The sequence below is a fragment of the Callospermophilus lateralis genome, chromosome 7 (assembly GCF_048772815.1).
Source record: "Callospermophilus lateralis isolate mCalLat2 chromosome 7, mCalLat2.hap1, whole genome shotgun sequence".
NCBI classification, from domain to species: Eukaryota; Metazoa; Chordata; class Mammalia; order Rodentia; family Sciuridae; genus Callospermophilus; species Callospermophilus lateralis.
The window spans coordinates 14,760,894-14,787,688 of NC_135311.1; the positions used below are offsets into that span (position 1 = coordinate 14,760,894).

At 35.7% G+C, this 26,795-nt stretch overlaps 1 protein-coding gene across 7 annotated transcripts in view; it reads left to right on the plus strand.

The window, feature by feature from the left end:
* Positions 1-26,795, plus strand: part of Ddr2 (discoidin domain receptor tyrosine kinase 2) — a 145,887-nt gene extending 119,092 nt beyond the window's left edge. For all 7 annotated transcript variants that reach the window (XM_076862760.1, XM_076862762.1, XM_076862758.1 and 4 more), the window contains 11 exons: positions 2,964-3,147; positions 4,917-5,160; positions 7,442-7,504; positions 8,372-8,502; positions 11,758-11,968; positions 13,591-13,814; positions 15,088-15,215; positions 17,136-17,327; positions 17,622-17,856; positions 19,711-19,860; positions 20,650-26,795. In XM_076862760.1, coding sequence (XP_076718875.1) covers positions 2,964-3,147; positions 4,917-5,160; positions 7,442-7,504; positions 8,372-8,502; positions 11,758-11,968; positions 13,591-13,814; positions 15,088-15,215; positions 17,136-17,327; positions 17,622-17,856; positions 19,711-19,860; positions 20,650-20,784 — 1,897 coding nt within the window. In that variant the 3' untranslated portion in view covers positions 20,785-26,795. The remainder of the gene's footprint in view (positions 1-2,963; positions 3,148-4,916; positions 5,161-7,441; positions 7,505-8,371; positions 8,503-11,757; positions 11,969-13,590; positions 13,815-15,087; positions 15,216-17,135; positions 17,328-17,621; positions 17,857-19,710; positions 19,861-20,649) is intronic.

A 26,795-nucleotide genomic window follows, 5' to 3' on the forward strand; every position in this document is an offset into this window, starting at 1 on the left:
CATGGGGGAAAAAGAACATTGGTTGTAAATTTCAGAAGAATATATGTAAAAAGAAATTGAACAGTTTAGTTAACCATCAGCCATATTTATATAGCAAAGTAGTAGATGATAAGTAGAACAAGGATTATGCCATATTTGGAGGAATTTGAAGGTCAGGGCCAGGAAGAACAAGAAAAGGAGAAGAGGAAAGGAAGAAAGAGAATGATGAGGAAGAGTTGTTCTGCTTATTATTATTAACATCATTATCAATATGATGAGCAATTAAACATTTTTAAAGTGGGGGAACATGATCACTGTGCTTTAGGGAGATTAACCAAAGATTATATTTGAATAAAATAAAAAATTAGGGATATTCCTAAATTCCAGTTTTGTCAGGAAAAATAATTAATGACCAAGGCCAGAATCATGACCTTGGGAATGGAACTGAGGGTCAGAAATTCTTTTACAGGACATCAGCCACCTGATTGGATGTAAGGGATAAGATAGTATGGTGAAATAAAGAACTGAAGTATGACTTCTAAGTGACTAAAACAATGGAGCTGACATTATTTGCCCCGCAAATACATTTTGAGGGTTTAATAAGGATGCACTCTCGGTGACTGTGGAAGAGAAGTACAGCTGGCAGAAATGGAAAACCTGGATGAAATATTTAGTTTAATAGGAGATGAAGATAGATTTAGTTTGGGATTTAAGTCAAAGGGATATTCAAAACCTTCAAATGGAGAAAAAAGAAAGTCAGCTGAAAATATAGCTATAGACCCCAAAGGAAAGATCAGATAATTATAGAAATGTAAACACTAATAACTGAGATAATTACATTTCTGATTGGGATGTGGTTGAGGAGATCCAAGGTACTTAGATAAGGGTCTCAGGAAAAAGAGTTGTTATGGATAAAAGACAGAAAATTACATAACATCTGTTGAAAGATTTATAGACAATCCAGGGACATTTTTGAACTTCATCATTCTGTTAATGTTTCATTTGCTTGTGAGCTGAACTGTTGGATAAAATAACTTTATTTTTAATTCTGGATCTGCCATCTTAATGAGTTTAGAATTATGGGGTTCAATTCATTTTTTGACAAACTCCATTTGACCCTGTTCATCTAATCCTAGATTGTCTCTGGTTACCACATTTTGTATCATATATATTTGTCCAGATACAGTTGTAGTAGATATTAAAAATGATGTCTTTACCTAGATTGATGGAGAGGATGAGCTGCCTACCACCATGCAGCCCACTTTAATACAGGAGCAGTATGAACTCCTCTCCACAAATGTGTGTGTGTGTGTGTGTGTGTGTGTGTGTGTGTGTAATTTTTAAAAAATGTTTCTTTAGTCTTGTTTGTGTTATACCAAATTGAATGGATTACTTTTTGGAAAGTTTTTATAGTACTAATCTTCTAAATTTAAGGACTATGTTAAAAGAAAAAAACTACACACAATTTGATGGAGAATAAAATCAAATTGTTATGAAACAGTGATAACCGTGGACAATTGGCTGAGATCATTTTAAAATAATTGTGTAATTCAGTTAGTGATTGGAACTGACTTAAAGACAGATATTATATCTAATCTGAAATCATAATAATTTTAATTTTTAAAAAGTTATAAAATAACTTTTAATTTAAAATATTATCAGTAATATATGCTCATTGTAGTAAATTTTAATACAATATAAAGTTAACTTGGAAAGGTTTTTTCTGTATTCTCCACTTAATTTTTATTTTGGAGAAACTGAATAATCATTCCTCTTAATTTGTGTTGCTTCTCTTAAAACTTTCATGAGATTTATTTTTCTGGGGACAATGGGAACTACATTTATCACAAGTAAACTTATGTTCTCCTAGCCTTCTGATCTGTAGAGAGAAGAAGATGGCAAAACCTTGGAAGGGAGATCCAGGTCACTGTGGAGAAGGCCAGTCAAATTTTATAATTTGCCAAACATTTTTATTGAATAAATATAGTTTAAAGTGTATACACAAAGCTGGCACAATCCATCTTAATCTCTTTTTTTTTCCTTACAAATTTTACATACTACTGGTTCTGGCTAGAAACTTTAGAGGTCACATCCAATAATGCTTGAGAATGACTATTGCAGTCTCTTCTTTTAAGAAACTCCTGACATATCTCTCAGAGCTTGAGGAAAGACACGTTTCACATGATGAGTTCCTGCTCTTTCCCACCATAAAAGGAAGGAAGAAGGCCTTTTTATGTCCTACATATAGTCAAATTATATAAATATACTTATGTCCCATACAGCAGTCAGACAACAGAACCTCATACTCAAAAGTAGAAAAGGCTATTAAGCTCAGAAACAAAATCCATGTGTTTTGCTCCATGGGTCTAGTATTCTACATATTTACTTAAAACTAAATAAAAATTAGTATTTAAATTTTGTAAGGATAATTTTTTCCCCTAGTTAAATTAGGTCGTTGGAGATGTGAGGTATACGAGGACATGATTGGCTTCTCTGAAATTGATTCACTGAATAATGACAACACACAGTCAAAGGACAGTCAGAAAAATTTCTAACAAGCTCTGGGTGTATTTATTTAGTGATGGGACAAGTGCTTCTATGTATGGCATTCATTCATTCATTCACTTATTAATGAATTAATTCTTAAGTGCATTTGATAATACTGAGTCATTACATATTAAGACATTATATTCAATATATGAGAAGAGATTATAGAAAACTTTTCATATAAATTATTATTTAAAACTTTTGCAATTAAAGTGGTAAGCATTGAATTTTGTAAAATTCATTTATATAAACTCTTAATTTTCCATTGATGCTGAGATAAATGAATCACTACCATAAATAAAACTGAGTTTTTATAATCCTTCAATGAACATCTAAGATTATCAGCTCTTAAAAAACTCAGAGAGAAGCAGTTGGGTGAATGCTCTTCCATGAATGTGTAATTAACTTCTTTCCTTCACCTATCTTAATCTGAGCAGCATGACTGAAGGACTGGGCCAATTGACAGATGGGGTGTCTGGCCTGGATGATTTCACCCAGACCCATGAATACCACGTGTGGCCGGGCTATGACTACGTGGGCTGGCGGAATGAGAGTGCCACCAATGGCTACATTGAGATCATGTTTGAATTTGACCGCATCAGGAATTTCACTACCATGAAGGTCAGTGGAGTTAGGTATGGTGGAACTTCTTCCAGGAGGGTAAATTCACAGTGTGGAAGAGAAAAGGTATGCCAGGAGGAACCCTTAACGGGTGCCAGCAAAGCTGAATTCAAATACATATTACATTAGTAACTAGTTATATTCATTTCAAAGTTAGTTTATCTCTAAGGCCTATTTATTAATTTGTAAATATTATAAGTATTGGGCTAGGACAATAGTTCTCAATGCCTTCCTATCTCTTTCCTTCCTTCCTTTCTTCCTTCCTTTCTTCCTTCCTTCCTTCCTTCCTTCCTTCCTTCCTTCCTTCCTTCCTTCCTTCCTTCCTTCCTTTCTTCCTTCCTTCCTTTCTTCCTTCCTTCTAGCAACATTGAAGCCAATGTGTACATTTCATTAGGCACAGCAGCTATTTTGTCATCCTATTACTGTTGTTGACATTTACTATCGCAGTTGAGAGAGCAGTTGAGAGAGAATAGGTCTCATCATAATGTATATCCACAAGACTGTACATTTCTGTGTGGCATAATAAGTGGAAAGAGCACTATCTCATAGGCAAGTCAAAATTCTCTGATACCAGAGTCTCATTGGTAAGTAAAGAGTTAGCCTAGATGATTTTTACAATCTCTAGTAGCTCTAACATTCTAAGAGAACTCTGGTGTGGTCTTCATTTATTGAATTTCTATCATTGCAGATCTTTCAACTAAAAATAAATTTTGTAGTATAATCCTATATTGATTGTTTAGAAACTCCAGGAGGATATTAAGGACAATTAAAGGGTTATAACTCAGGGCCTATGTAACATATTAAAACAGAAAACATATTTTGTGAATGACAATTATATCTTTTCAACCCAAGAAATCCTTAAATTCAATGGAAAGATCTAGCAAAGATCCATTTCCACATAAGACTGAGTCAGAGGAAATGTTACTGAACTACCACCGGGGCTTGAGTCAGTTACAAATATATACACTTAATTTTTGCAGGTTATTAAATACAGCAATGTGCTACAGAGGGACTGTTGTGGAATTTCTGCTCCTGATGGCCTTAACAACCATATAAATAACTGGTGCAATCATGACATTGGGCAAAAGCATGCCAATAAATTTCCCATAGTCCTTTTTTTTTTCATCTCAACAGTTACTTATGAGAAATATTTGATGACTGCATCAGAATAACTTAAACTGAATTTAATTAAAAGAGATGATTAAGTCTGTGTCTCTGGCTGAAAAGTTCTGATACTTGAAATAAGATATCTAAAAATATGAAATTGTGTTGGTTTATATATTCTCATCTTTCAAATTTCTTACCTTCTCTTGTTGGAAAGGAGTAGTCTGGCTTTGGAAGGAAGTAGAATGGCAATTTATCTCATGCCTAGTTCAGAATAGCTCAAATAGGGGTAGATAGTAACTGTGGTTGAGAGGATCTTAGATTTAATAGAGTTCAGGGCAAGTAAGAACCTGGGAGGATGGTGGTTCATTCCTCATTTAACAAATGAGGATATTGGAGCTCAGCAACATGAATTGAGGAGGCATGCAGTTGCATCAAGGTAACTGGGGTTGCAGCCCAGGTTTTATAAGACCTGATCATTGTATCCTTGTCACTATGAAGTCCATAGAGAGAAAAATGCAGAAGTCTGCAGATCATCAGCTATTCACCAAGGGTGGTGCTCAAAGAAACAGGCAGGTCTAGGATTTTTCTGGGTTTGCTTGCACCATGTTCCTATGTGACTTAGCTGGCCCAACCTGTCACTTATGTGCTTTTTCCTCTGCCAGGTCCACTGCAATAACATGTTTGCTAAAGGTGTGAAGATCTTTAAGGAGGTACAGTGCTACTTCCGTTCTGAAGCCAATGAGTGGGAACCTAATGCTGTTTCCTTCCCTCTTGTCCTGGATGATGTCAACCCCAGTGCTCGCTTTGTCACAGTGCCTCTCCACCACCGAATGGCCAGTGCCATCAAATGCCAATACCATTTTGCTGACACCTGGATGATGTTCAGTGAGATCACTTTCCAATCAGGTAAGAAGCTTGAGGCCCATAGGGAAGTCAGAGCAGGGTGCTTAAGGATGAAGGCATACATCTAGGCCTCCACTGGCACATCTCTGAGAATATCAGGGTTGTACAGGTGGTTTCTCACTGATGGACAGAGGGAATGCTTTGTGTGACTAGGTTTAATCATGGAGGGGTAGGGGTGAAAATGGAAGTGAACAGAGTATTTACTTGACCCTTCTTCCTTACACATTTATCTAGAAGAGATATGTGGTTAAGAACTTAAAAATGATGGCACAATCTGCCAAAAATTATACAAACTAAGACTTTTAAGGTGAATCACACCTAAGTATTGCTATTCAAATGAAAGTGACTATTATACATGAAAGTAAATAGAACAAGGAACCCCATCTATCACTTAGCTTTCCTAACTGTCACTATTTGCTATTCTTATTCAGTTTAGTCCTCTTTTTTCCCCCCTGTAGTATTTTAAAACAAATCTGAAACATTATTTGATTTTACTATTAACAATTCTGGAATGAATCTAAGAATATAACAATATCTTCATAGGCATAATATCCTTATAAAAACTCAAACATTTATTAATAAATAAATCCTCAATATCACTTAATATAGTATCCATAAACATTTATTAGTAAATAATTCCTTAATATCACCTAATATCCTATCCATATTCAAGTATCTCTGATTATCTAATAATGTGTTACTATAGTTGTCTTGTTTGATTCAGGATCAGATAAGGTCATCTTGGTTATATCTTCTTGAATCTAAAAAGAGTACTCCCTTTATCTAAGAAATTCATTTTGGTTTGATTGATTGCTTTCTGTGATATTATTTTTACAAGAACCTCTAGTCTCTGTCATGTCTATAAATTGGAAGCCTGTACATCCATAGGCTAATTTGATTCAAGTTTGATATTTATTGTGTATTTTGTGTTGAACCTCATCATTGGTATGTAATACTGGATTCCATCACTTTCAGTCATACTAAAAGTGATTTCTGGTCTCAGATCATTTTCTCTTCATGGGAAAGTTCTCTCTGAACCTTTACTTAGGTTTTGACCTCCTGAATCACTGGGATTACAGGTGGGTACCACTGTGCCCACCATCCGATTTAATTTTTATATTAAAAAATTTCAAGAGTTTGCTTATTAAGATGTACTGATAATGAAATATAGATTGTATTTAGAAAAACAAATTTGATACCTAAATGCCTTCTGGCTAGTGATTTTATTAGGAGTAAACAGACTGATTATGTTATATGAGTATCAGTTGAGAGCAGAAACCAAGATGGTCAAAAACAGTGCCACTTAATACTCTGTTAACTGGGGGACAAATAGATTCCTATCTATCCTTGGGGATACCCTTGGCACAGTAATTGGTACACTTACCTCATTTTGACTAATTGTAGCAATGGACTATGGATTTTGGCTCCTGGGGCCTCTTGATCTTTAAATTCAATGCCATTAATTTTCACTGGAGACTAAGAACTCAGTTCAGAAAGTACATGTTGATGCCAGACACCTTAATTTCTATAGTAAGGTTAAGAAGAAGAAAAAATAAAATTTTTGAAAGGAATGTCTCTTAGGTGAGAATGTATATTCTAATTTTTGACCCCTTTGTTTGGACAAATCAGAGGGAATAAATTAATTGTCAACATCTACCTGGCAAATACATTCTTGGGGCCAAGTCTCAAAAGCTGCAGCATCATAGCAAATATCAATATCTCTGATATGAATATTCTCTCTCTAAGGATGGATGAAGTCTTAATTTATAAGATAATGACTTTGGAAAATAAAGCATAGTGGAAAAACTTTTATGGAAAGATTTCATTTTCATGAAGGAAAGAACTTCTTTGCATTATGTCCATCCCACGCCCCTTACCCACTGTATTCTCTCTACATTTTGCTAAATTTGTGTCCTGCCTTCTGTGCATATTTTATGATAATGTGTGGTCATAGCTCTCTAAACCTCTTAATTTTTTTGTACTTGAACACCTATTATGTAATAGTTGAAAAGAGAATTTTTCAAAAGAAAGGTCGCCCTTACTATGGTTATAATTTTATTCAATGTGTTTATGATTTCATTTTATTTTGTTTTTAGTTGTCATATAAAAGTTGTACCTATGTATCGGGTACAGTGTGGTGTTTTGATAATTCACTCATTATGTAATAATCAAATGAAGCTATTTTCACTAAAGTGATCTCACACTGTGTCAGGTCACCACCCTCAGATAAGCCACTACCTGACTGTCTTCTCCCCAGCTCTGACTCCCTCTTATTTTGTAACAGATGCGGCCATGTACAACAACTCTGGAGCCCTGCCCACCTCTCCTATGGCACCGACAACCTATGGTATGTGTGATTCCTAATTATAAAAATTAAATTGAAGTCACCTCCTGGAGGATGAAGAAGGGTGGAGATTTGCAAAGGCCTGACTGTCTGTGTGGGAGGCTTGATACCAGGTGGCTTTGGATGAAGAGTAGACCTTGAAAGGTAGGACAGTCCACCTTCAAAGCTGAGAGTTCAAAACTTACTCTCTTCACTGCTCATTCATGTGATTCTTTAGCTTGGGGAGGCAGAATTCAGAGTGTTCCAACTGCTCCATGAAAGTCTGAGAACCCTGGGGCAGAAATAGAGAAAGAGATATTCCTAAGAGAGGACCCCCACCCCCCGCCCCCAGTAGGATCTCAATAAATAGGAAGAAGTCGATGAAACTAAATAGTGGTCCCGTTAATTGAAGATAAATATACAAAAGTATATTCTTTGCTTCAGGCGGTTATTGACTGTATCTGCCAGCAATCTGGGAAATATGTTTGATTTAATGTTTCCAAAGAGGATTCTCGGCAATCTTTGCCTATTGCAAAGAATGAGGAGAGTGAAACCAGTTCCTCACTTGTATTTCATGGGCTGTGATTAGGTCTATGCCATGGTAATATAGGAATAAATTGGGGGAAGAATGGGAAAGCTCTTCATTACCCAGTCTTGAGACATGGGGAAAGGCAGGCTACTGTCTCATGAAGGGGTACTGTAAGAGATAGAAGCAAAGTAATAAAACAGTAGCAAAATCAAGAATAAGTAGAAATGTGAAGGTAGAGTCTTTGGAATTATCCTGAAAGAACAGAGTTCACCTCCTTCCCTCCCCGCACCCAGTTCAGTCCCTGATGCTTTTATTTACCCCACAAAATGATTATATTCTCTGCCTTTTCTTCCTGGCTACAGATCCAATGCTTAAAGTCGATGATAGCAACACACGGATCCTGATTGGCTGCTTAGTGGCCATCATCTTCATCCTCCTGGCCATCATTGTCATTATCTTGTGGAGACAGTTCTGGCAGAAAATGCTGGAGAAGGTGAGGAAGTGCATAACAGGCATGGGACAGGAGGGTGTGCCTCTCTTTATTAAGCTGTTATTGCCACAGGAGTAAAAAGGCAGATTACAAGAGTTTACAAATGGCAAAGGAGTCATCAGAGGCTACAAAGAACTATAGAAATTGAGAAGCTAGTTGCTGAAAGGAACCAGAAAAAGAATTAGCTAACTTCATTTCCTCATTTTTAGAATGAAGATTTTGGAACCTCCCTAGAAATCTCAGAAAATGCTTCCTAATACATTAAAATTTCTACTTGGACACTTCTCATGAAAATTCCGATTCACTTGGCTTGGGGTGGAGTACAGGCATTTATGTATCTATCTATGTATCTTATCTATCATCTATCTACTTCTTATTTCTATCTATGTATCTATGTATCTATCATCTATCTATTTCTTATTTTTTCATTTAAAAAGTAATTTTGATGTATATACAAGATTGAGAATCATTCTTCTAATGCTTAGCTAAAATTTCTGATAGTGCTGTTGAAATTCCATCTCTTCTCTTTTTGTTTGTTTTTGGAGAGAGTGGGAGAGTGAGAGAAAGTGAGTAGAAAAGCATCCAGCCTCGTTAATATACAAATCAAGTTTCTTACAATTCTACTCTCATTTCTTTGTGTATTTAAACATTATGATTATGTGTCTTTCTGAGTCCTTCCTCTTCCTATCTAGGTCAAATGATCTAAATAATTTTTCATTACATTTATCTACTATTTTATAGTATATAAGTATAATATTTTATGTATTGTTTTATATGAACCTCTGAGTAATGGTGAGATAGGCATAGTGGTTATATTAAAAAAATTTTATGAGAAAATTGGATGAATTCAAGGTCATGCAGCTAGTATAGTGTCTTTTATGCTCTTTTCAATTGCAAATATTGAAATATGTTGCCATCTTTCTTCCAAAGTTACATTTTATCGTAGATGATATTAACTTGATTGACACTGCTTCTAAGTGTCTGATTCTCTTGGGCTTGCTGCCAATGTCCTTACACCATAAACACCGCCCTTGGGCAATGAGTTTTTAATGGACAGGGACTGACATGGTCATAGAAACTCTGGGCTGTGAGGTTTTGAACTGCCTATCAAAAGAAGGGGACAGGAAGGAAGGTATTGTCTGATTGATTTCTGTGTTCATGTAGGAGTATATTCTAGAGGAGGATAAGCTCACCATAGAATTGGCTTAAATCTCCAAAACTCTTTGAATGTAGACAGGAGAAAAGAAGAAGAGCAACCCAGATGGGTGACCTGCAAATCATTCTGACCTGTTTTACATTCGGATTCTTGAGATGGTTGAGGTTTAATTTAAGATTTTGGCAAGAATATTCATGGAATTGAAGTCTCTTTGCTTGCAACAAGGATCTCTACCATTAATCTGAAAACACTTTACCTAAGTAAACACTTTAGCTAAATTAAAGCCTCATATAAAGAAGATTTGAACACTGAAAGAAAGAATCCACAGAGAGCTCACTTGTGTGACTATGTTTTAAGGCATCTATGAGATGATATCAAGATCTTTGCTCTGGGTTGGGGTTGGGGTTCAGTGGTAGGGCGCTTGCCTAGCACGTGTGAGGATTGGGTTCAATCCCCAGCACCATGTTAAAAAACCCCCAAAACTAAATAAACAAAATTGGAAAAAAAAATCTTTGCTTGTTTAGAATGCTGGAATACATGAGGTGTCTAAATAAGGAATTCTAGCATGAAGGGTAGCAAAGGGTGGTAGTGATAAAAGATGAGAGACTAAAAGCTCATTAGGCAACTTAGATTCCTTACTGAATGGTCTGTTAACACTGCATTTTATTCTCGATTCTGTAATATCTTTTTGTTTTCTCATTATTTATGCCAGAATATACTACCCTTCTCTAGGCCTTTCTTCTGAGGCCTATTGGAATGTCTTCATGAGCTGAGAAAGGAATGTTGGATTGAAGACTCTCCAAATAAAGGGGAGAGCAAATATTTTGTCCTTGAATATTTAAGTTGGTCCTTCAAGAGATTCTTTCTATCTTAATACACTCAGTGTAAGATAATTCAAGGTGCTCTAGAATGACACCTTGATTTAAGTTTCTCCATTGAGCACACAAGTGCTCAATGTTGTTGGAGTGGAACATTTTACACATTTAACTCTAAATAGTTATATCAATTCAGATGCATTTTCCTTTTGATGGAATGGGCAGATTACCTTAAATGATATGCCACAACAATTAGTTATTTGGTTCTTTTTTCTTTCTGTATTATATATAATTAGTCTTGGATCCTCAGACACCCAGGACTTTCCTATCCCATTTTATAGCCATTTTATTTTTTGTTAGTAAATATAAGGGGATGGGGAGTGTTATCTTAACCCCCACTGCTAGGTGATGAGGTGAACTATTAACATCATGTTACAGCCCTTCTAATGAGTTAATGAACATTTTAACTTATGTTTACCCAGAATCAAAGTAGTTATAAGGTAATCCAGGAAAACTCATTATTTAAAAGAACCTAAAAATCTCTTTAAACATGAGTAATATTCCATTGTATATATATGCCACATTTTTTTTTATCCATTTATCTACTGAAGAGCATCTAGGTTGTTTCCACACTTTAGCTATTGTGAATATTGCTGCTGCTAAGTGAAGTTAGCCAATCGCAAGAAAACAAATGCTGAATGTTTTCTCTGATACAAGGAGACTGATTCATAGTGGGATAGGGAGGGGGAACATGGGAGGAATATATGAACTCTAGATAGGGAAGAGGGGTGGGAGGGGAAGGAAGGGAGCAAGGGGTTAGCAATGATGGTGGAATGTGATGGACATCATTATCCAAAGTACATGTATAAAGACATGAATTGGTGTTCATATACTTTATATACAACTGGAGATATGAAAAATTGTGCTCAATATGTGTAATATGAATTGCAATGCATTCTGCTGTCATTTATTAAAAAAATCAATAAAAAATAAAAATTAGAAGATCTTTGGTTACTTATAGGTTCTTATTTCATTGTGTAAATAATGCTTAGAAGTGCTTCAGTGAAAGTTAATGAATGTTAACAGGACAAGAGTTCTAGCCTGAAGAAATGAAGGATTTTTCAAAGTTTCTTTGACACAGAAATTTGTGGAACTAGACTGCATCCTTGTCACTTATAGTGTTTCTAGGTTTAGCAGGAATAAACTGAATGGAAGAGCTGGATTTTAAAAGTAAAGGAAGTGATAATACCCTTGTGCCAGATGACCTTCTCTGCTCTTTTCCTTCAGGCTTCCCGGAGGATGCTGGATGATGAAATGACTGTCAGCCTCTCCCTACCAAGCGAGTCCAGTATGTTCAACAATAACCGCTCCTCATCACCAAGTGAACAGGAGTCCAACTCGACTTATGATCGCATATTTCCTCTTCGCCCTGACTACCAGGAGCCATCCAGACTGATACGAAAGCTCCCAGAATTTGCTCCAGGGGAGGAAGAGTCAGGTGAGGATGAAAGAGTGAGCAGGGGATTGAGGAAGAAGCCTTGACACATGGTACATAGATATAAGAGTATTGCTCCTAGATAACTGGACCTATTTTTGGTCTGTGCTAGCTTCCTGAGAAATCCACATTTTCTTTCTAGATTTGATGAAAATACAAGATGTTACTAAGGTGGTAACATCAAAAGAAACTGATCAGTTTAACTTGCTCATTTTATGAAGAATGTGAGAAGGGCCAGATAGGGCGCATTCATGTAACATAAAACTTCATTAAGGATAAATTCAGGATCGTAATTTCACCTGGAAAAAAATATATATATTTAAGTGAAGCTAAAGAAATTCTGAATTTCAACCTGGTATGATGGCATATACCTGTAATCCCAGTGACTCAGGAGGCTGAGACAGAGTCACAGGTTCAAAACCAGCCTCATTTAGCAACTTAGCAAGGTCCTAAGCAACTTGGTGAGACCCCTGTCTTAAAATAAAATATAAAAAGGTTGGGAGTGTGGATCAATGGTTAAGTGCCGCTGGGTTCAATCCCCAGTACAAGAAAAAAAAAAGAAAAAGAAAAAAAAAATTCCTGAATTTCCCAGTTTTATAGTTATCTACATAATTAATTATCTTATTTTTCTTGATTTGTCTCTGGTCAACATTTATTAAATAATACAAGATTTTTATTATGAGAGTAAATATTTCTTGCTTTTTATCAATAAAAAAAACATTGAATAAAGTAATAGTAATGTTAGTTGATTAAATTCCCAGTGCCTTTTTTAAAAGTACTGCACAGTGCCTGACTTTACCGGGGATGCTAGGGTCATCTCTGAAACTCAGAGCTGCTTTTCCATAGTTCATCAACTTAAGAGTGACCCCATTCTGCAGAAGAGGACTTGTGGTGTTCAGTAGAGCAGCACTTAGCCTGAGCCAGTTGTGGAAGCTGACAGGACTAAATTGGAGAGCATAGGCATTTTAGGAAACAAACCTGAAGGGATCTTGTGGAAAGAAGAAAGGAAACTAACACTTATTTTTATCATTTAGTGGATAGAAGACATTGAAAAAGCATATTGAATTTATGTAATTTTGCAGAGACAGCAAGACTAAGGAATGTAAATGGATTTATTTTCTAGGCTAAGCTGAAGTTATTTACCTATTCTCTCGAGTCTTAAACATTTCCCACCTCATATTTTAGTTTTTTAAAGACGTTAACATGTATCTTAAACAAGATTTTATGAACTTGATCATATTCTTAATCCCTAAAATAGGCTCTTACACCAATTAAAATGTTTTAAAATTAAGGAAATTTGCTATTAAACCTTCAATCTTTAATACTCCCATCCTGATATAACAAAATTTGTTGTAGCTTTTCTTGGTTACAAGATTGACCCGAGAAATTGTTAATGATCATGTATTATGGGGAGAATGAGAAACAAAATGGTGGCCACCTACATTCTGAAAATCACAAGAAAGAGTATCTAGAGGAAGCAAAAGTGTTCTCCAAGTAAGAATGTTATACAGAAGGTTAGACTGTCATAGAGGCATGTTCTAGATCTCCTCTTGGTTTTTTTTTTTTCTTGAAGAGATCTCCAAAGATGTCTCTTGGAATGAGACTCATGGTCTTTGTCTTCCCAGGCTGCGGTGGCACTGTGAAGCCAGCCCAACACAATGGACCTGAGGGAGTGCCCCACTACGCAGAAGCTGACATAGTGAATCTCCAGGGAGTGACTGGAGGCAACACCTACTCAGTTCCTGCTGTCACCATGGACCTTCTCTCAGGAAAAGATGTGGCTGTGGAAGAGTTTCCCCGGAAACTCTTAACTTTCAAGGAGAAGCTAGGAGAAGGCCAGTTTGGAGAGGTGAGTTGACCCTTTGTGTGAGGCCTCTCTCTAGTCCTTGGAGGTTCAAATGAAGTAAGTGCATAACAATGGTCAGTAGAACAAAGTGTCCCTTCCAGAAGCGAATGCACAACTGAAAGTTTTCTCTACTTGGCTTTCTTTGAATTGTCCTCTAGTTGACTAGGTCAACTTCATCTTTGTCATATAGCTGAGGAGTTCCTAGCAACTCTGATTCCTATACAGGGGTTTGTAAGGCAAATACGTCATTAGACTTCAGATATCCTGAAAAACATTTAATGCTTTCAAAAAATGTTTACAATAGGTTACAGAGGGTGGGGCTCATGAGATGTGATCATCTTTTATAAACCATCCAGGAACACCCTGCTGTTGGGTGTTTTTTTCCTTTTAAGATGGGAGTTACATATAAAGTGGTCAAAAACAACCTCGCCCCTGCTGTGGGTCCCAGAATTAGCTACTAGGGAATGACTCACCAACTAAGATAAGGAGGAGTTTTCTTCTCAACAGTCCTCAGAATGATGTGTGTAATATTAAATATTTTACTCTTGCATCAGTCACATAAACCTTCTGAGAACTCAAAGAAATGTTTAATTTGTAACAAAACCCCGAATACCTGGTTTTATAGTAATATGTTATTGGTTTTCAGTTTGGGTCAGATGTTTCCCCCTTGATTAGGTCTGGTGTTGGGGGAGGTAGAGGAGCCCATTTTATCTGCTTATGGTGTTTATATGTACTCGTTCTGTCTCCTGAGTTGAAAAACCACACTCATTATAATGTTATTAAAACTCAGGAATAAATTGCAATGCTAAATCCCATACTAAGATATTATTTTAGAAAATTGACTTATAGTTTGTAGGTTCCAGTAACTAAACTTTCTCAAATCCAAGTTCAAGCATTTATATAGAAACATTTTTAATTCTTTTTTTTTAACTTGTTCTTTTTGGCTATACATGGCAGAAGAATGTATTTTGACATATTATACATTTTATAGTGGAGCTATGTTATAATGAAATTCTATGTTATAGATTCATGTATTCTCTTACTGAATATATATTTGTTTTAGAAGACAGTAACATATCATATTAGCTGGGTACTTTACCTTTATTTTTACTTTTATCATTTGAATCAAAGATGTGTTATATATACCTTTTTATCATTCTTTCGATTACTTTGCCTGAGTTGTAAGAGTTAGTTTATCTCCAGGAAATGCCCAGCAAGAGTACTGAGACATCTTCAGGAGAAATGATGATGCTGAGACTAGATGACTTTTGTCTAGGTTCATCTTTGTGAAGTGGAGGGAATGGAAAAATTCAAAGACAAAGATTTTGCCCTAGATGTCAGTGCCAACCAGCCTGTCCTGGTGGCTGTGAAAATGCTCCGAGCAGATGCCAACAAGAATGCCAGGTCTGTGGTCTGCATTTTGAATTTTCCTGTATTTATTTCATCTTTCAGACCAGGAATATTTCTGGAAACATCTGAGAATCTTTTTTTTTTTCCATTTGAGATGGAAAGTTTGGTAAATACCCTTGTTTCCATTATTATGCCTTATTTTTCTAATACAGTCAAAGTCTTCATCTTCTCCATCTTTCTCAAACATAAATGTACATTTCCATTATATTTGTCACATTTACTTCTTAACTCCCTTTGTACAGCACCATACTTCCCAATACACAAAAGTCTAATGGTGTACTTTTTAGTCATTACACAGACTTCTGAATTCATTACATCCTACCACATTTCACAATCAAATACATCTTTCTTGCAAAGCTTTTTACATTCTCCTCTTTTTACATCTCTATTTACTTTATCATCCTTTCTTTCTCTTTTATGCTCCTTTCCTTCTATGTCCAGCAACCCCACAAATGAGAAGTTGCCTCTAGTTGGAAAAGTATCCATGGACCTTAAAGCAAAAGGATCCACAATCCTTTAGCAGTTTTTCAAACTGCTAATAATCTCTTGGATCCTTTACTTCATAAATTGCTGTTTCCAGTCATACTCCATTGTCTGAGAGCCTTTCCATTACAGTAATGGTGAGTTAATTCTCACACAGAGAGGCATGCTGATTGAAAGCTTGTTTGTGTGTTCCAGAAAAATCTGCACATCTGGTTAACATATGCATTTGGGTTGCCTTGATTCTTATCACTGATATTCATAGTGAAGTAAAGTTTATTATTCCTATTTCATTAAGTCTTGAAATTAACAGGGTGTGGAATCAAAAAAAGAGAAAGGCAAGAGATGGAACAGAGTACTTTTAACTGAGAATTTCAGTCTTAAGGATATTAGTGTGAATGAAAAGTGACATTCTCTGGTTCCCATGGAGAGATGGAGTATTCTTCATATTAATCTTAGCACATGAGTGGAAAAAAATGGCAAGGAGAGAAACAAAAACATAGAATATGATAAAGTCCTTGTCATTGTTTTATTTGGTGAGGTTTGCCGTGCTGCACTGTGCCCAGCATACTGACCAGTGCTGAATGGTCTAGACTCTGGGCCCTTCCAGGCCACGGAAACCTCTGATTTAAGATTAAAGGGAAAAATGAAGAAGGAAGATCTCGAATTAGGACTACATTGTTTCCAAGGGTTAATACTGACATAGTATGGCTTTCAGAAGAGAATTCCTATGCAACCCATAGGAGATTCCAATACTTTTAAGAATGTGGGCCAGTGGCTTCACCAAAGCAAATGTTGCTACTTTATAACTCAAGAATGACTGTCATTATGTACTCAGAGAATTATTAGTCTGGACTAGGTGAGTACTTCTTTTGACATGACCCCACTTTACCACCATAGCCTTTAAAGAACATGCTACCAAATGTGTGTGGTGACTGACTGTGGGAATAGACTGCATTAGGAAAAATCAGTAAGAGAAAATAAAAAATTATGAGATAAACCAGAAGGTTTTTATCCACTTTATAAAAACTTTCTTGACTTTATTAATAGTGTGAATCTGTGGCTTTTTGAAAAGGCAAATGATTTCCAGTGAAAAGTTTTATTTTTCACTGTTGTTTTATGCAGCATATTTTTGATTTAGTAAATATTGACCACTTTCTGCATGACAGGCATTTTGTTAAATACTAGCAATGCGATTTATATGTGAATAAATCATAAATCTTATTCTTAAAACCATTATAATTGAATAGTGATGTTCCAGGAGATATGGAGAATGAAACAGTTCATGGTGCCAATTTCTCTGTCCTTTCAAAGATTTCCTAAAGACAAATGAGCCTTGGTGTAATGGATAGAAATAGATTTTGATGTGCATACTTCCCCTTTTCATTCTGATCCGGCAATCTCTGAGTTTATTTGTGTCTGTATCCTCCAAAGGAATGATTTTCTTAAGGAGATAAAGATCATGTCCCGGCTCAAGGATGCAAACATCATCCGTCTCTTAGCTGTGTGTATCACTGATGACCCTCTTTGCATGATCACGGAATACATGGAGAATGGAGACCTCAATCAGTTTCTTTCCCGCCATGAGCCTGCCAATTCTTGCTCCAGCAATGTACCCACTGTCAGGTAAATAAGTCAGGTCTTCTATCTCTTCCCTGTGGTCATGAGAGTCACTTGGAGTTTTAAAACAGAGAGCAATGAGCCTTAAAGTTTATCATTTTTCTGGCATGGTGAGTGACTATTCTGCAGGGAATAAAAAAGCAGCTGACCCTTTGGGAGAATGCAAAAGGGATTCTTTAAGAATAGAGAAAGAATGTTAAGGTTTAAATGCTTGGTTTGTTGATATCAACTTTAGAATGAGTACCTTTCCTGACTTCCTGTATCCATAGGCTATTTTCTCTTCTCTTGTATTTTCCTCAGTTATGTCAACCTGAAGTTTATGGCTACCCAGATTGCCTCTGGCATGAAGTACCTTTCCTCTCTGAATTTTGTCCACCGAGATCTGGCTACACGAAACTGTTTAGTGGGTAAGAACTACACCATCAAGATAGCTGACTTTGGAATGAGCAGAAACTTATACAGTGGTGACTACTACCGGATCCAGGGTCGAGCAGTGCTTCCTATCCGCTGGATGTCTTGGGAGAGCATCTTGCTGGTGAGTTCCTGGCATTTGTAAGCCCTACCCTAGGTGGGGACAAATCAAAGACAGTAGGAGCCAAGCTCCACAGACCTTCATATTTTCTCTGATTGGAGATGATCTTTCTTGTGTACCAATTATTATTATTATTATTCAATACTTGCCTATTAATTGAAAAAAAGTAATATACTTTAGGAAAGAATGTTAAACAGTATGATGTGGGATTCAGTATCATATTTTTTCTACTCTTTCCACATCCTCATCGGTCTTAGGGTTTTAAAAATCTTATTATGTAAAGAAATGTTAATCACATAAAATTTTTTCTTCTATGTTAACTTCATAATTATGTTGCTCATTAGATTTTGCCCTAGATGTCAGTGCCAACAATCCTGTCTAATCACTATATTTTTATGGTCTTTACCATTTACTTTTTAATTTATCATTATTTGTTTTCTACCTTTTACTTAATTCCTGGTATTCTCTATCATGAATAAATGACTTTTTCTAATGTCTTTCTTGGAGATGTTATATGACCATGCATACTTAAGAATTTCCATTGCTGGTTTTATAAACACTTATCTGATTAAAAGGATTAATAGACTATGTACTTTTACTTCCTACAATACTGTGTACATGTAATTTTGTCTTTTGTAGTACTACAAAGAAAAGTCACTTTTGTTTTATTTGTAGCTAATTTGCTTATTTACAGCTCATCCTTTTACAGGATTCAAAAATTAATTTTGAAATGAGAAAATATATAATTATCTCCTTCCCTTCATCAATTAATACTTTAGTATATTTCCTTTGAGAATTTTCTCATATGCATTAATTTCTTTATGTGTATTTCTGTGCAAAATGTATATTATGTAATTGGAAATGATGCCAACTCATACAATTCTATATATTTTTGCTTAGCACATTTTCATTGACATGTCTAATATGATTACATATTGTTTAAAGCATGGTTTTAGTGACTGAATAATTTCTATTGTAGGGATATGTTCTGTGATTTAATAATATCTTTATAATTTGATCTCTAAGTTCTTTTCAACTTCTTGCTATTAAGAATGATGCTGTAATATATACAACTTTTCAAAAATCTTTATAATTTTTTCATCTCTATATGTGAATCTTTATATTTTACCTAATTCTAGGGTAAGTAGTATTTGCTCTATCTATGTTGTTAAAAAATGTTTAAGACTGAGATAGAGAGACCCCGGCTCAAATTTCAATTTCTCCAATACTTTATGTTCTTATTAGCCATGGTAATCTGGCAAACCCTCTCCTGTCATTTTTCTGATCTGAATACATCATCTACTTTGCTGTGTGGTTGAATTTATTGGATAAAAAGGGTCCGAGTATTTACTACATGCTAATTACATGTGAATCTTAGTGCCATCACTTGATAGTCTCTTTTTTAAGACTATGACTATCACTGAAGTGGGAAGAAAGAGTGCTGGATTCACTCAGGGACTTAACTCCAGACACTTCAACCAGATTCCTCTATCTCTAACATAAAAACAGTTGACCTTCCATCCTTACTTTGACTTTCCAAGGGACCTTTTTCCAAGGTACCCTAGAGCCTAAAAGTTGAATCTCTGACATTCAGTTAATGATGAATGCTTTGTGGCTGTGTTCCTTTCAGCTCCTGGTTCTCATCTGTAAGAAAAGCAGAACTAAGTTGAGATCGTGAAGATGAGATGCCTTGTGACAACTTCACATTGTTATTTCTAGAACCTCTGTGCAGATCTTGGCAGTTTCAGTATTCCTTGCTCTTGGTTGAGGAAAGGAAATTAACTCCAGATTATGAAAATATAACCTGCTCTTGTTTTGCATGGGTTATTCTGATTTTTCCTTTTTTGACTTCAACAGGGCAAATTCACTACAGCAAGTGATGTGTGGGCATTTGGGGTGACTCTGTGGGAGACGTTCACCTTTTGCCAAGAGCAGCCCTATTCTCAGCTGTCAGATGAACAGGTTATTGAAAATACTGGAGAGTTCTTCCGAGACCAGGGGAGGCAGGTAAGAGTATTTAGGGATGAACAGATGAAGACTTGGGTGCTTTTTTTTAGTTGATTCAGTTTTTGATATTCCTATGAGATCTGGCATTTAAAGCTAGTAGTTAGATATCCTATAGATATTTTTAGGAGGAGGTGTCTAAATTATCTTGGTTATGAGACATTTCTCCTATAGATTTTATTTTATTTATTTTTTATAAATAAAAATGTAGTGGACCTTTAAAAAAGTCCACTATTTTTACCTTCATCAGTGCTAGTGGTGCACAAAATATTCATTTTTGACTATCAATGCTCATGGACTAAAAGTCCGTATTTGACTAAAGCCAGGCCAAAGCCAAATAGCATCATTACAAGCTGAGTAAACTCATCTACAAACATCCAAATATAAATTTTTGATGAAAAATTTCTAAACTAATGGATTAAACATAATTTATTTGATTTTTATTTTATTACATTTTACTATTTAATTACTATTGAATTTCTTATTTAAATTTCAGTATTTAAATTTTAAAAGCTTAAAAACATTTTTTTATTTGACATGACAGGACAGTGTATTTTGACATATTATACATACATGGAATATAACTTATTTTAATTAGGATATCATTCTTGTGGTTGTACATGATGTAGAGTTTAAAAGTTTGATAGAGTGTAGGGACACCCATTTCAGTTATCAAGTTCAAGAAAGTGGGCAAGGGGGGATGACTAAACTATGATGCAACCAGTCTTAATTTTGTTTCCTGATCTTAATATTTCTTTTTTTCTTTCTTCTTTAAATTTTTTGTTTCCAAAGATTTACCTCCCTCAACCAGCCATTTGCCCTGACTCTGTGTATAAGCTGATGCTCAGCTGTTGGAGAAGAGATACAAAGCACCGTCCATCATTTCAAGAAATCCACCTTTTGCTCCTTCAACAAGGGGATGAGTGATGCCGTCAATGCGTGACAGCATTCCAATGGCCCAGGTTCTTCCCACAAGACCTACCACTCAACCATACCTAAGCCACTCCATCCGGACATTTAACGGAACTGAGAGACACAGGCCTTTTGCTTTGTTCTCTCTCTGTCCCTCACCTCCCCCATGCCACTCCTTCACTCCCTACCACTGTCTCATATATACTTTTATTTTTTTTTTTTTTACATTAAAGCACTACAAAAGAAAAAAAAAAACCTAGGGCAGATAAAATCTAGTAAAAGAAGTCTTGATATACCAAAGGGTTAGATAACAAAAGCTACAAAATTTAGATAATTTATAAAGGTTAAATATGCTTATGTTTATAAATGTGCAGATTCTATAATATTTTTCCATGTCACCTTTTATAAAGTATCTTCAGAAAGAGAAAAAAAATTGAAGAATACTAAGGTCTTGGGAAAAATGAGATTAGACTTAGGGAAAGCATGTAGTAGCCATGGAGAATCTGAAGACTTGATATTTAACAACTTACCACAGATGGTTTTCTGATTTGGCTTCTGAACATATACCATTCTCTGATTTCCCTCTCCTATCAAAGTAAATAATGTATTCTGGAAAAGTCCTATTTTTTTGGAATGGGTATTTTCTTCATTCATGGGCAGGGGTCATGGTTGAAATGCATTTATAAAGTAACAGGGGATATGGATAGGAAAGAAAGTCTGCTGTAAGGCTAAATGTAAGAGAACAGTTATTTTTTAAAAAAAGTATATCCTGCATGGACGGATTCTTGAATGGATAACAGATGTAAGAAAGGAGTTCTATGAAGGACAGATAACAAGGATCCTATTCAACATTCACTTGTGAGGGTCCTCTTCTTTGTCTTGTTAAGAGATTTTTATGTGTGTGTTTTAGTGGGCATCTGATTTTTTAATTAGTAAAGGCTGGTGTCTTAATCGCTTGATGATAGACCCTTTGGTTCACCTTGTACAAGTTTCTATTAATGGTTAACATCTCTGGATGTGTGAACTGGAGACTGAATTTCTCAGGCATAAATACCTAAAAGGACATGTATAACAGAGAGTAGATCTGTTCTGAGTGTCCCCAAAAGGTTGACCCAGAACCAATGAGGAGACATTAGAGTGATACTGAAATCTCTTCTTTTTAGGGAAAATACATCCAATCAGGACATACAAGAATCAATGGGCTGCCTCCAGAGATGGAGAGTCCTTTGTCTTTTGCAGAGGATCATATATAGGCTAAAGAACTATGCAAGAAGATGAAGGTTTTCAAATAGAGGAAAGATAGCTATATTAGACAATATTTAATGATTTTCTAACCCCAAGAATCATTGATTCCAGAGAGGCCTAGGATGGCCATTCAGTGCTACTGCTTAGTGTTCATCTTCTTGTTAACAAGATAGTATGGTCAGCAGAAAAATATGAGGCTCTGATTCTCAGAATTCATGAAAGTGGATACCTGTTGAGTAGGAATCTCCTTAGAGAAGATTCTGAGCTTTTGACACACGATAAATTTCCAGATTCAGTGGGAAAACTAGAAAAGGGGACCCTTAATTCCCATTGAGAAAAAAATAAGAGAAGATTACAAAACTAACTTCCTAAGGTGGCAAGAAATAGTCTTGATCCCTTGGATCTGCTTCTCTTGCTTCCATGGTCTGCCTTCTCATAGTCTCTTAGAAACGTCAATGTTTCTCCATTTAGCTTTCAAAATTGTTCCAGGCCCTGCATGAACATAAATCCAAGTCCCCAACATTCATTTTGCAGGTCATCTTCCGACTATAGCAAATACCTTTCCCCCTGGTTGTTCTAAGCCTGGGCTTCAGTCTCTTCTATGACTAATTTTGGTTTAAGAGTCAGGAGAATGTTTGACCATCTTTTGCTTCAAGCCAAGTGTGCCATCTTGTTTCTCTGAATGTTGTTTTCTTATCTGTAAAGTGAGTAAATTGAATTAGATGGCATTGAAGTGCTTATTGGATAACTGTTTCTATAACTGATGTGGATTCAGTAATCCGGTCATCTCTTGTTCTGGAAAATGTGGTTGGTAGAAGGTATCTTGGGAGAAGTTACTGTAATAGTAGTAACAATGGCACCTGCATCTGTATAGTGCCTTAGCATTACCATTTCTATAATATTTATTTCATTTTATATGTATAGGGCCAGACATGTTTTCCTATGAGACCTGCCACCCTCTGATCTCAAGGAAAGTGTTAACTTCCTTAGAAATAAAAGGATGTGACATCAGAACCTACAGTCTACTTATCCATATGCCCCTGGTAGGACTACCTCCAGACCATTTCCCCTTCCATAGCCTAACATCTTTCTGCTTAGGACTTTTTAGGATTCTGCCTCAATTCACTGTATTTCATGATCCCATACTTAAAAATATTTAAAATGTTATTAAAGTATATGAATTTTCCTGACCTTGAGTCATGGAAGTAATCTGTTTTAGGTGGCAGCCAAATATGTATTATCATGTACAAGTATCCTTTAATGGATGAAGAATTCTCCATCTTTTGGCACTGAGAAATTGCACTATAGACGTAGGTTTAACTTCTAACCTAACTCATACCTGTAGAGTTTAGTAGCACAAATCTGAAGTGACCCAACAGAATAAATGGTAAAGACTTAGTATGTAGACTTAGTATGTTATATTAAAAAGGAGTTCAAATCTAAATTAGAGGAATGAAGCTAGGAAAAGAAATAGGGAAAATGATAAGAAAGTATAGGACCTTCTTCTCTTTGCTATAAGTTATCCGCTTCATGATGCATGTAAGCTATTTTGTGTCAAGGTTCTGTTTTTAGATAGTCAAGATTTTAATTTATACTTGTGCTGGTTAACGTGTTGATAGCTAGGTCAAAATCTTGATGTGCTGTCCAGACACATATATGATTAGTTCGCAAGTGTTTACTGGAGTGAAAAGAAGTATCCAGGGAGAGTAAGCTGTGGAAAGATCACTTGTAAGTGTTCAAGAATATATAGCCAAGAGGGAGGTATGCAAGTGGGACAAAAAGTGAATACATGAATGTGCATATGACTGGGCAGGGAGGCTGAGGAGGGGTTAGGAAAGAGATTGGCAATAGTAGAGAGGCAATAAAAAGAGGCAATGAGAGTGCATGGGAGCCATGGATAGGGGCTAGTCAAACAAGGTAGAAACAGGGGTAACGGGAACTGATGGAATGTGCTCTGAAGCAAGGAAGCAAAGATTTAAAAAGAGACCTGAGAAAGGATAGAAAAAGTGACTTGAAATAGGGATGGTAAAGAGGAAATATTGGATGATAGAGATTATAAAATATTTATTAAAAATGAAAAAATAGGTGCAGTAATGGAAACAGGATTGTTGTTTTTATTGTTTAAAGGTATGTAGGGATGTCCTCCATAGATCTAAAAACACATAACTATCAGGGAATGATCCTTTAATTTCAGAGTCAGGGGGTGAGGGAGGCAGTTTAAGCCCCTATGTGTTCCAGACTACTTCAAGGGCTGGTGAGAGGTCAACTCTCTGCCTGAACTGGATTTGACTTTCCAAGGGTTATTTTAGACATGAAGACCTAGATACAGGGAGTTAATGGTAGTTCCTGAAACTTTGCATTCCCTCCTCTTGCCTTTGTTAATGAAATCCAACTTCAAGGATGTCCATCATTGCTATGCCCAGAATGGCAACAGACAACTGGAAAAAATAGGCATAAGTTAGGTAAAACTAAATCTCATCTGGTGTCCACACAATGAGTTATGTGCCACGTTAGAAACATGCATGTTTCTAGTTCCATCCAATCTTCCCACAAGAAAGCCATGATGTGGGGCTAGGTCATGTGTTTTGAGTAAAGTAGAATAGAGTGTCTAAAGGAGGGAAAAGGAAGATGTTGCAAAGAAATATGATAAAACATCAGCATCTGTTCTCAAAACTAAAAAAAAAAAAAAAAAAAAAAAGGATGACAGTGTACAGCTATTATGTTTTTGATCCTAAGTTGAATTCATAAACCCGGATCTTGCCATCTTAGTCTTCTCTTGTCTGTTGTATTTTTGTTCTTTGTTAGTGTATGTGGTAGGTCACTAAATTTCTGGAAGATGCAGATCCTGATCTACTCTGGGAAATACTTCTGAACTGAAATTTCACATTTGTATAGAAACAGTTAAATGTCTTCATCTGCTCCAATTAGATACGTTGTGTGGTGGCAGAAGACTAATGAGTAATTGTTTAGTTGCTGTCTCCTTTTTGAAAATTTTTTATTTTGAAATAACTTAAGACTCTCAAGAAGTTAAAAAAAAGTGTATAATGTTCTTACTCTAGATCTAGTTTTCCCCAACTGATAAAATTTTACATAAGCCCATTTTCAACCACAGAAACCATAGTCCCTTTTGAACCATTTTCAAAACCAGAAAATTGACATTGGTGTAATACCTCTAACTAAACTACAGATTTTATTTGGATTTCACCATTTTCATACATATATTTCTTTAGGTACTGAATTCTTTTAACCCTTGATAATTTGTAACCTGTCCTTGCTTGGATGTATCAGATACTATCTGGATACAATTATGCAAAATTCAAGAGAATATAACAAATTAATATGTTCATTTATTGTTAAGCAATATCGTCCCTATCCTGCTTCTAAATTTTACTATTAGTTTTACAATGCAAATGATGACTTAGGATTAGATAATACCAAAGTAAGATCCATCTATAGATTGTTGGATAGAGACTCAGCTGTGGAAGGAAGTGCTAAATGGTTCCTGCAGTTTCTACAGGTGAGTAGGGTTTTTATCAAAGACAAGAAGAAATTTTTCAGGTAAATCAGTATTTTGGTCAAGAGTTAGGTGGCACTTAATGAACCATGGATAGCTTGTGGAAGGAATACAATATAATAGTGTGGACCCTGAATGTGTAATAAAACACTATTTTTTTGGAGTAGCAGAGAAGCTTCATTTGCTTAAATATCTTTTCTTAATGGGAACAACAACCCCAGAGAAGTTGAAGCTGTTTTGGGGGATTACAGCTTTGAGTTTTGTGAGTGCCATTTTAAGCTGCCCTATTGAAGGGTCACAAGACTATAACAGTGTGTGTCTTGTAAAATTTCTAGTACATAAGTGAACACTTGATAAATATTTTCCAAATGTTGTTTTTTGAATGAATAAAAGATGGAGACAAAAACCCTGTCATCTAGTATAACTAGGGTGAATTTAGTGAGATTACTTTGTTGTAACAGAAATTTTATTTTTAAATAAGAGGAAATAGTGCTCATACTTGTACCAGGTAAAATACATTCTCCATTTGCATACTTGGTAATATCGAAATTGATCTATGGAAATGCTTCATTCTTTGAGGTAATTAGACAGCAGTGCATGGTATTTCTCAACACTGTACCAGATTAAAAGCAAGGACCAAACTCTGGCTCCAAACCCAGTTCCTGAAACAAGCTATTTAGTTTCTCCTGTAGACACTTTGTCAACATCTTTACAGGTGAAGGAATCTGCCTCCCAAGCTAGCCTGCGCATGTTAAGGAAGAATTTGAAAATAACAACAACAAAAACACACCAAAAGCTTAAGGCAGAGTATGTTAGGATGAGGTAATTACTTTCACTGTGAAACTGTTTTTTTAAGAAGAGGTTTGGAAGTAACTGAAAGTTGGGAAAATTATTGCACACACACTAAGAAACTGTAAACTAGCCTAACAGTTTTTTACTGTTCATGATATCCTATTTTTCCCCCCTGTTGTCTGGTAACTTTTTTTGGAGGACTGAGTTTCTGCAGCAGTGATGGAGAAACATCTGGGCATTATTCCACAGGCTTTGGAGGATAATGTGTCTCCTCAAGGGGTAAACAGCAAATGGATTTAATTTTTGCTTAAAACTATTATAGTCATTCCAAAATAGAATAAGTGAAAATTCTCTGTATTAGAAAAAGAAACATGATACCAATTGTATATTTTCTTTTCTTTATTTATTCTCTGTCTGTCAGATGATAAATTGTAAATAACAATGATTAAAGAGTTATGATACTAATGAATCCTTA